Consider the following 9,843-nt stretch of genomic DNA (forward strand, 5'->3'; position numbering starts at 1 on the left):
CAAAGTACTAACCGAACTACTTAGCAAAATTATTCTTATGAAACTTTAATTTTTTATCTGTGTAAATTGATCATCAAAGTAGCTAGAAAGGATAGTTAAAGTTAATTGATGGGTATAGGACTGAAACTCCATGTAATTAAGGGGAATGGTGTCAAAGTTGATGTATGAGATGTATAAATTACAAGGAAAGGATGATAATGGTTATGCTACAATTGAGTAGCAGGAAAAACCAGGAAAAGGAAAAGCGGCCCTTGGCAGAAAAATTCCCAGAACTATAAATACTCAGGAAAACCAACAGCCTTAGAAATGCTAAGATCCCAAATATTAAACATGCCACAAATATAACTATTGATCCTTTATTCTCCATGAATACCTGGTTCTGCCAAACTTCTTCCATCTTCATTCTGCATATTGGCACCCCACAGGTTAGAATAACACATATATACACCAACCAGTATATATGAAACAAGAAGAGCTGGCCAAGAGCAAAGAATTGATTGATCATCATATTAGGAGGAAATTTCACATTGTTTTCAATCATGCATAAAAAATGACAGGCAATAAAGTTTTCATCCCTCTCCTCTTTGGGGTAAAATTAAATGGACACAACCCTAATTAGAATGGAAGGACATATAAGTTGACTCTAAACAAGATGATAGCAAGGAGAAATTTGGTGTTGATAAGGAGGGTTCATGGGATCCAGGATATAGTCTAACAAAGTCGGGAAACTTGGGTTATTAGAAGAAGAAATTTGGTGTCCTATATTGTCGTATATAATGGTGTCTATCATATCATGTATGTTATTTGTGAATTGTGAATGCCTTCATGTTTACTAGTATATTCATAGATCTTCAAAAAAAAAAAGTTTTAAAAAAATAAATGAGCACGATAAGATGTCAATCAATTAAAGTGTTTTACGTTGTTTTGAAATATAGTCACATTAAGATACCAAACTATAATAGATGATATATTGTAATGTGCAAAATATTTGGTACAAGTATCATTGTTCGAGGTAAAATATTTGCTTTATAGGCACAATAGAGAGAAGAGTGAGTGCTTGTGTGGAGAAAATAGGTGGGAAGCCAAATAAGACTGCCAACAAAATCAATTTCAGCCAAAGAAATTATAGTAAGGTGAGGACAAGGAGCTAGTGTAGATGATCTTAGGTAAGAAACCCACCTGAGATTAGCATTGTCCCTGATTAAATGCTCAAGCTCCATGGAAACAAGGGATTTCCAAGAGACAAGATTATTGACTTCCTTATTCTGCATGCAAGATCAGAGATACTGGTTAGAATATATGAAAGCCATTCTGCCAACATTGACAGTAAACAACAAGGAATATAATAATCATGATAAGAAATGAACATACTATTGTCTCCTTGCTCTCAAGTAAACCCCTCATCTCTAACAAGAACTTGTCCATAAGGAAATTTCCCTCTTCCAAGTCTTTGTCAATTTCTTTGAAAGCCTTCCCATACCTAGAATTCAACTCCTCTAGATACCTCTCCAGAAATGACAGATTTATATCTAGGGACTTAATCTTTTTCATCAGAATCTTGTAAACACTGTCACCAGGCATCCTGTTCACATGTAAACTGCGAATTTCCCCGGGTGGGTCAGACACTGCAACTGTTGTCACTGGTTTAGCAACTGCATCAGAAGTTTCAACTGCAAGCCCTGTCTGCAAATCATCACCATCTGCATTTTGACAAGGTTCTCCTTCAGAAGATTTGTGGGTACTGCTTTTCTGATCAGAAGTACACAGCTTAGCTGGAACAGACACAAGCTCCTCAAGCATCTTTTCCACAGCATCCACTCCATACACTTCCAGCAAGCTTAAGGTACAATAGAATTCTGAACCATAATGACTCAGTATCTTCAGCTTCAGATACCTAGCCCATTTTGGGTCTGGAAGAGCAAACCTTTGAGCATGCTTGACATTTGCAGCAGTAAAACTACCAAGTTTATCCCACGAATCAGCGGGGTAAACGAGACTGCCCAGCAACTCAATCTCCCTTGGATTGGATGAGTAGTGCTCAAAGTTTGCTATTTCTACTGTATCCACTAAAGTTTCTTCTGACAGTTCTACAACGACAAACTTCTCGGCGGCAGAGCAAGGATTCCTAAGGTACTCATCCTTATCTCTGCACAGCACATTAGAAGCTCCCTTGGCTTCCTTGTTGTAAGCCAAGACCTTGGCTCCTCTTGAAGCAGAAGCATAATTGTAATCTGCCCCACCTGGCTCCATCCTATGCACTATGCTCCCTGGATTACCAGTCATTACATCTCCACTTTTACTATCAAACGCTTTGCTTCTGAACTCTCCCAACCCTAGAGTGACCGACCTAAAAAACCTGTCCGATTGCGATTTCCAATCTCCGGCTTTCTCCTCAATAGAACTGACAGAATTTCTGTTAGATTCACTCAGAACAGTCTCCATTTCAGTCACACCTTCTCTGGAATTGTTGCTCCTGGAGAGATTCTCGTCCGCCAGGATAACAACACGCCTGCGATCTTCATCCCAAGCTCTACTTCTACATTCTTCAATCAGGTCCGTCAAAATCCATCGCAGAGACATGCAATGATGAGAAGGAGATTTAGGCAAAACTGCAGAGGAGTTTATGAACTGAAGGATTATTTGATAGTGAACAGACCTTGATAAACGTCGCCATGACTGATCCACAGATTGAAAAGGAAGAGAATCGCCCAAAGCAAGATCACGAGAGCGAGAGAAACATTGTAGACGAGATTTCTCCCTTTTTCCGAACCTATTCTTCGCAGAACCGCCCTGCGTGATCTCTGCATTGCTCATCAATCCAATCCGCTGGTCCTGCATTTTCTCGTTAGATCAAGCAAATTAAACACCTGCGTTACACGATTAGATCACCTGAAATTCAACAAAGGAAACACGCAATTCACCTGAAATCCAAGGTGAAAAATCAAGAGGGCAAGAGAACTGGATGATCTTCAGAACCCAAAACCCAATTTCTCTGAATGCGCATTGGTCCACTAATTCAAATCCAAAAAACTTTATCTATTTATTTATTTATTACTCCGTATTTAGTTACAAGTTCAGAGTGCACATTTAACATTTTTCCCTTTTTCTGACGCATCATAACGACTTTGCTACGCCCAACATTCCACCACTCTCTCTTCCACATCTCTGTTTTTTAACACAAAAATTGTGGTAAAAATTCCATCGTCACTCGTCGCGAGATCTCGAAATGACCGCTCTCTATGATTGACTAATTATCCAATTATGAATCTCACACCTCCATTATTTTTATTTTTATTTTTATTTTTAAATGAGGAAAAACTCACTGCCATTGTTGGATACGGTGCACCAGGTAAACACCCTATTATAACTTTAGCAAGTTTTTCACACTTTTGGTCACACGATTATAGTGACACTAGCAGGATTGATCTACGACTTTCATATCTTGCAATCATGGTCAACAACTATTGTTTTTTTTTTTTTTTTTTGCAAAAATGATCCTTCTGGCGTATTTTCTATCAATTTCTCACCGGAGTAAGAACCATTTCGACCAAAATGGGCCGAAAAGTGGATTGGAAGGACCATTTTTGAAAAAAAAATAATAGTCGTGAACCGATATTGCAAGATTTTAAAATCGTGGATCAATCCTGATAATGTCACTATAGTCGTGGGACCAAAAGTGCGTAAAACTCTAACTTTAGCTATCAAAGGATTACAATTAATTAAACTAGTCTAAATTGTTTTGACTGACTCAAATCAAGAAAAAGTAATAGGTTGCTCGGTTAGCTCCTACTTGGGGTCTAACGAATTAATGTCTACATCAAAAGTTTTAAGTGAGAAAGTATTAGGGAGTCCAATTATAATTTTTCAGATTCAATGAGAAGGTGTGGAGAGATGTTGGAGTCATGACAATCGTTACGAATCAGAAGTGACAGTCAATAACTAAATTGTGTAGCGGATATGCGATGTAGTTTATCAGTAAGATGAAGCCACCTGGCACCCTGAAGATTGAGAAGTGATTAAGGTGATTTGTTTACGTTTACCGGATACTCTATCTAATGAATCTTTAATATACTAAAATGAATATGTATAAATGATTCACCTTATAATGCATGCCATGATATAGAGTATAATTTGCCAAATTCTGCTTGTGAAGCCACATAACATTTATTTATAAATGAAAATATAACAGAAATTGATTCTTCAGAAGGTAGGGAAAAAAGAAACTATAAAACCTAATTAAGAAATACATTTTATTTAAAAATAAAAATAAATAAAAGGCACATTTTTATGTGGCTTCAACTTGGGGTACATTTTGAATTTAATCAAATTCTAGGGAGTTGGACCGCATTTCTCATTTTTGCAGCTGGTTATACAGGTATCCTGTTTCTCTTCATCTGCAGTAATAAAATAAAATAAATAAAGAAAATCAGTTAATTATATCAAATATTTTTAGAGTTAATACCATCTAGGGTCCTCCAAGTATAGTGATTTTGACACGTTTAGTTCTAAACTTTCAAATTATCACTTATGGTCATTCGAGTTTCAATTGTTATCATCCGTAGTCCAAGTTAACCACCTATGGTCCTTCGACTTTTAAAATTTAACCAGTCGTGGTCCTTCTGGTCCTCCTAGAAGGACCAAGGGTGGTGAAAATTTGATAGTTGAAGGACCTTATGTGGTTAACTTGGACCACATATGGTAAAAATTTGAAAGTCGAAGAACCATAGGTGATAATTTAAAAATTTAAGACTAAACATGACAAAATTACTATACTCGGAGGACCCTAGATGGTATTAACTCAATATTTTTATGACATATATATAATGGATAGCGTACCATTATTGTTGTTGCGGGTGCTTTGACTAGACACGCATTGGTTAAGACAGTCGAGGGTACAATGGAAGACGGGACGCGAGGGGAGCGGCGGATCGCAGTGCTTCGGGCAGAATTTCAGGCAGGCCGGGGCTGGCAATCCGACCACCCTACATTCCCTCATGCACATTGCGATGCACCCCAGTTTCGCGAAGTTCGCGGAAGCGGATGGCGCCGCCGCCAACACAACCACCCAGGCCAACACCGCCGCCGCAATTAGCTTCATCATTTTCCCCGCCATGCCGATCGATATATATGATATTTCTTCTTCTTCTTCTTGAGTTTGTTGAGGGAAAAGGGGGATTAGGAGCAGAGATTTTATAGGGAGAGGTTGCCGTGTCGTAATCTTGGTTGGATTGATTTAGGTAGTTCATTTGGATGATATGGGATGGGAAGTAAGTGTGAACGCCATTGATATATATGTTGAAGAAGGTTAAGTATGGTTCGTTTCATCCCATAAATTTTTTGATGTATCATGTAAAGCACAACTGATGCTAACTGGTTAACAAAATATTAACACGTAGATGATGGGGCATACTAATTAAATTTCATAAAGTTGTACCTGGCACTCAAAGGGGTGAGGTCAAATGCGTAAATATAATGAATTAACCCTAGACTATAATAATTTTTTTCAATTTAATTGACTATAATAATTTTTTTTTTTAAATTTAATCTACTTTAAAGAATTAAAGACTTGAGTAAATCAAGAGAAATCACTATAATTAAAAACTAAATTGAATATTAACTCAAAATATAATTCTTATACTTGAAAATCAATCTATCCAAGTTCATTACACTATTTTTTTTAGAACACTTTATTTTTCTTATATAATTTGTAAACTACTACACAAAGTTAAAACTTACCACATGCACATTCTCAAATTGTAACTACAAATTAAAAAAAAATAATAATAATAATAAATTGCACCCTAGAGTCTATGAAAGGTAAAAAAAAAAAATGAAAGGATGAAAGTAAAATTTGGTCCTTTTATAATACTCAATAGAGGTTAAAAACATAAATTTAAGTAAAGAATCCATTTAACATTAAACAGAAGCAACACTAAACACACTATTTGCTTTCTGAAGTTTTTCAAGCCTTAACAAGCTATCCTCTACAAAAATTTTGCTCAACCAGGAAGAACGAAAGCGGGGGAGATTGTGATTGTCTTTCAATTTGAGAAGCTGCTGCACTTTAACCTTAAATCTTGATATGGAAGTAATCAGCGTCGAAATGATGTAATCTCACATACCCATCTTCACCACCACTCGCAAAACTATAGGCAAACCACAAGATTATATCAAAATCTGTCTATATTATAAAAGCAAATAAGCTCATCACAGAAAGTTGTGATGGGGGATGTAGTCTCAACCACTGAAGTCCTAAACCGGTAATTAAAAGGTTAAAACAGATACCTGGAGGGTATGGTTTAACATGAAAGCTCAGCACAAAAAACGAAGTATAAATATTTCAACATAAGTAATGGCTAGCTAGTATGTTCATGTAATAATAAATAGAACAAAATATTACCTTTTCCCGTCAGGGTTGAAAGCCAAAGCATTAATTGGTCCAAAGTGCCCTTTGACGCCACCGATTTCTTCTTGAAGAATCTAGGAAACACAGTAAAGAACATATTTTCAACACGTGCTTGATAGTTGATACCAGAGGAACTACCAAAACCACCAATATGTTACTCTAGGTAGAAGGCCTCAAGTTTAATACCAACCCCACAATTGTATCAAAAGGGGAACTAGAACTATCAAAACGATCAATATAAGTATATAACACTATATATTTCTTACCTTATCATAGAATTTAGCCTCAAACTTCCCAGCACGATGGTCAGTGGTTGTTACAGCAGATGCATCTTGACCACCTCCAAGCACAATCTAAATAGCAATAAAGCACATTAAATATGAAGGCATACCTCATACGATGATTGTATCTCATGCATAGCGAAATTATTATAATGTTGCCAATTCCCAAGGAAAGGTTAAAACTTTGACTTGCCCCTTGTTAATATTTGCTGTTATAGTTACACCAACACTCCGAAGAATAAAGTAAGCTAGTAAGCTAATGCCAATTCAGTTTAATTGTCCCTTTTCTGTTCCAAAAATTCCTTAATACTAGGACAATAATATCAGAAATAATTCAGAGATTTTCTCAAGTTAAGAGTTAATGATTTCTACCAGTCACCAGCCATGTCTGTATTTGTATTCGTTTCTGAATTTTCATTTTTATTATAACTTTCTTTAGACTAGCAACAATAACCAAGCTTACATTTTCAACATTTACAGAAAAAGGCAGCATGTAAAGCATGATACAGAATAAATGGAGAAAATTTTGTTAGGAGTCACAAACAATGAATATTGCACAAAGATTTTGGTGATAAGTAAATGACAGAAGGAAAAACAGCACAAAGATTTTTATTTTTTTTTTGTGACAAGGACAACAATGAACAAAGACTAAGTTAAGATTAGTGGTGTGTTTTACATACATGATCCAGCAGTGGTGACATTGTAACTGCATTCACTGGGCGCTCAGTCACATAGGTCTTAAGAAGTGTCAAGGTTCTGATATCCCAGAGCTGGCATTTATATAAATATATATTAGTCATCAGTAGGAAGAGAGAGAACACAAAAAACACAGGGAGAGAAACAGTGACTCAAATTAGGGGGTTGATGGCCAAGTTACCTTTGCTGATTTATCCAAAGAACCTGTTATAAAATGTGATCCATCTATTGATTTTGCCAGAGAAGTAATCCCCTTCTTGTGACCAGATTCCTGGTCAGACTCCTTAAGTAGTTTTCCAGTCTGTCAATTTTTAAAGGAAATAAAAACTCCTGGCTTCAAGTAAACTAGTAAAGCCATCTTTGGAAATTCAAATGGAAGGAAAAATATTTCCAACAAGTGACTACAAACTCAACAACTGGAAAACCAAGCAAGTACTTGGAGAAGCTGAAATTCTACTTCTAAAGTTCACACCACACTCTTTCCTCATAAAACAATATACTAAACATACCTCAGCATCCCAGATGCGAAGAACAGAATCTTCACCACCACTTATAATTGTCTTATTCAAAGGTCCCCAAACAGCTCTATTGATCCTTCCCTGGTGGCCCTTCATGGTAAGCACAGATTCACCCGTTTCTGAAATAGAAGTAGATGGTTTTTTAGCGGTTGATGATCAGTAAAATCATCATTTGACTAAGGCAACTGAGTGTTTAAAAAAAATTAAAAGAACTAAATGCACATGTTGGATGCATAATCAAGACCATAAATGTTTCACCAAAACATCAAAAAACACTTCACCCCACCCTTCAACCTCGAGAAGGGTAAATGCTAAAGGTCACAGACTCTCCCACCCGCATATCCACCAATGGAAAAGGTAAGTACAGATGTATGTGATTGTGCATGAGTTTTTAATAACTTAATTTGTCAAAAGATATAATATCATGTTTTAACAGAATGATAATAGAGAGACAGATGAATTGGCTAAAAACGCACCATAATACACTTAAATACCATACAATTCAAGCTACAAAACTCCCTAGCACAACTACAGCAACACAAACAAACAAACATACATGGATATATCATGTGTGTGTATTCTACTACATTATGGTCCAAGACAGCATTTTTCAAAATTTCCTTGCTTCAACTCTTCATATGGAGAAATAGATTATTCATTATTCCCAAAATATTTTGTTTAAACATGACAATCTAAATTTCAGAAACTTTAACACCAAAAAGATGCACAAACTTACGGTCTTCAGGGTCGCTAGCAATTCTCTTTACATGGATAGCAGAAGGCAGCCCCATGAATGGATCAGTGGTCATGACTGCAAGCTTATCCCCAACAGCAAAGTCCACAGACCTTCCAGGTGAGTCAAAGTTGAAAGTAAACAGTTGAGTGCCCGTCTTAACATCCCAGAGCTTAACCGTCTGGTCCGCACTCCCAGTAATTAACCTACTTGAATCCCCTGTACACAAAATCAAAACCATAGTAAATCATCCAACCAATTTGTTAGTCTTCAGCTCTTCCTCTCCTCCCTCCCGCCAAATATACAGTGCTCGTGAAGTTTATACGATGAGGAATGCAAAACCGCGTTCACTTACGAAACTATGCAAACTATGCAATCTAAGAGAATAAGCATAGAAAAGAAGCTATACGAGAGATGTCGCAGCACCAAACGGCGCCGTTATGGCCGCGGTAAGTTCCGAGGCGTTCGCCGTTGTCGGCGAACCAGACGGTGGGGTTGTGGTCCTTGGCGCAGGAGAAGAGCAGATCTCCTTCCCGGTTGTACTTGAGGAAAGTGAGCGGCCTCTCGTGCCCCTTCATCAATATCGGCCTCATCTTCTTATTTCGACTCTGCAAATTCTTCTGATTTCCAAAAAGTTTGATTCGATGGGAGAGATAGAACAGAAAAACCCTAACTGCAGTTCTACCTCACCGCTAGAAGAAGAAAGGTGGAAGAAGAAAATAGAAAGAGTATTCGGATCCAGTTCGGATTGTGACTGCCTTGACCCGATAAAGCCTTTGGGTTACACTTTGTGGGCTTGTGAGATGCAAAGCCCAGTAGCCCACTGTCGAGCCCATAAGAAATATCTACCATTTAATTTCTTTGTTTTGTTTTAAAAACTCATATAAAAATATATACCCTTCACCGCCAAATTATACCGTGCACCAGGGCGCACAATGTATGCATTGTGCGCCCTGGCCCAAAACGATGTCGTTTTGTACTTTTTTCGCGTGTTTACTGTTAACCTCTTAAAAGAAATTCATGTTTCGAATGTACATAATTGTATAATAGAAAACACCGAATTTTATACCTGAAAACACATAATTTTTATAACTGAAAATCCTCATGTTTCGAATGTACAGAATTATATAATAGAAAACATAAAATTTTATACCTGAAAGCACAGAATTTTATACCTGAAAACACAGAATTTTATACCTGAAAACACAG

General features: G+C 36.9%; 3 protein-coding genes across 5 annotated transcripts; all 3 read right to left on the reverse strand.

Annotated features, from left to right (window-relative positions):
* Positions 1-136: 136 nt before the first annotated feature.
* On the reverse strand, positions 137-3,313 carry LOC109152372 (uncharacterized protein slp1-like). Of its 3 annotated transcripts, none has more exons than XM_019300020.1 (5): positions 2,922-3,313; positions 2,657-2,832; positions 1,372-2,543; positions 1,180-1,265; positions 137-404 (listed from the first exon to the last, which is right to left on the reverse strand). In XM_019300020.1, exons 2-5 carry the CDS (start codon positions 2,805-2,807, stop codon positions 179-181), a joined length of 1,635 nt encoding a protein of 544 aa, XP_019155565.1. In that variant the 5' UTR covers positions 2,808-2,832; positions 2,922-3,313; the 3' UTR covers positions 137-178. The 3 variants fall into 3 exon arrangements, with proteins under 3 accessions (XP_019155565.1, XP_019155564.1, XP_019155563.1); XM_019300019.1 differs by having other exon boundaries at positions 2,657-2,841; XM_019300018.1 differs by having other exon boundaries at positions 2,657-3,313.
* Positions 3,314-4,144: 831 nt separating this feature from the next.
* On the reverse strand, positions 4,145-5,228 carry LOC109152378 (protein TAP1-like). Its single transcript, XM_019300028.1, has 2 exons — positions 4,837-5,228; positions 4,145-4,394 (listed from the first exon to the last, which is right to left on the reverse strand). Exons 1-2 carry the CDS (start codon positions 5,111-5,113, stop codon positions 4,330-4,332), a joined length of 342 nt encoding a protein of 113 aa, XP_019155573.1. The 5' UTR covers positions 5,114-5,228; the 3' UTR covers positions 4,145-4,329.
* A 611-nt stretch (positions 5,229-5,839) lies between these two features.
* On the reverse strand, positions 5,840-9,345 carry LOC109152377 (eukaryotic translation initiation factor 3 subunit I-like). Its single transcript, XM_019300027.1, has 8 exons — positions 9,044-9,345; positions 8,638-8,853; positions 7,893-8,020; positions 7,565-7,684; positions 7,368-7,457; positions 6,673-6,759; positions 6,401-6,480; positions 5,840-6,146 (listed from the first exon to the last, which is right to left on the reverse strand). The coding sequence occupies exons 1-8, from the start codon at positions 9,225-9,227 to the stop codon at positions 6,071-6,073; spliced, it is 981 nt and encodes a 326-aa protein (XP_019155572.1). The 5' UTR covers positions 9,228-9,345; the 3' UTR covers positions 5,840-6,070.
* Between the last annotated feature and the right edge of the window lie 498 nt (positions 9,346-9,843).

Source organism: Ipomoea nil, unplaced genomic scaffold (genome assembly GCF_001879475.1).
Source record: "Ipomoea nil cultivar Tokyo-kokei standard unplaced genomic scaffold, Asagao_1.1 scaffold2403, whole genome shotgun sequence".
NCBI classification, from domain to species: domain Eukaryota; kingdom Viridiplantae; phylum Streptophyta; class Magnoliopsida; order Solanales; family Convolvulaceae; genus Ipomoea; species Ipomoea nil.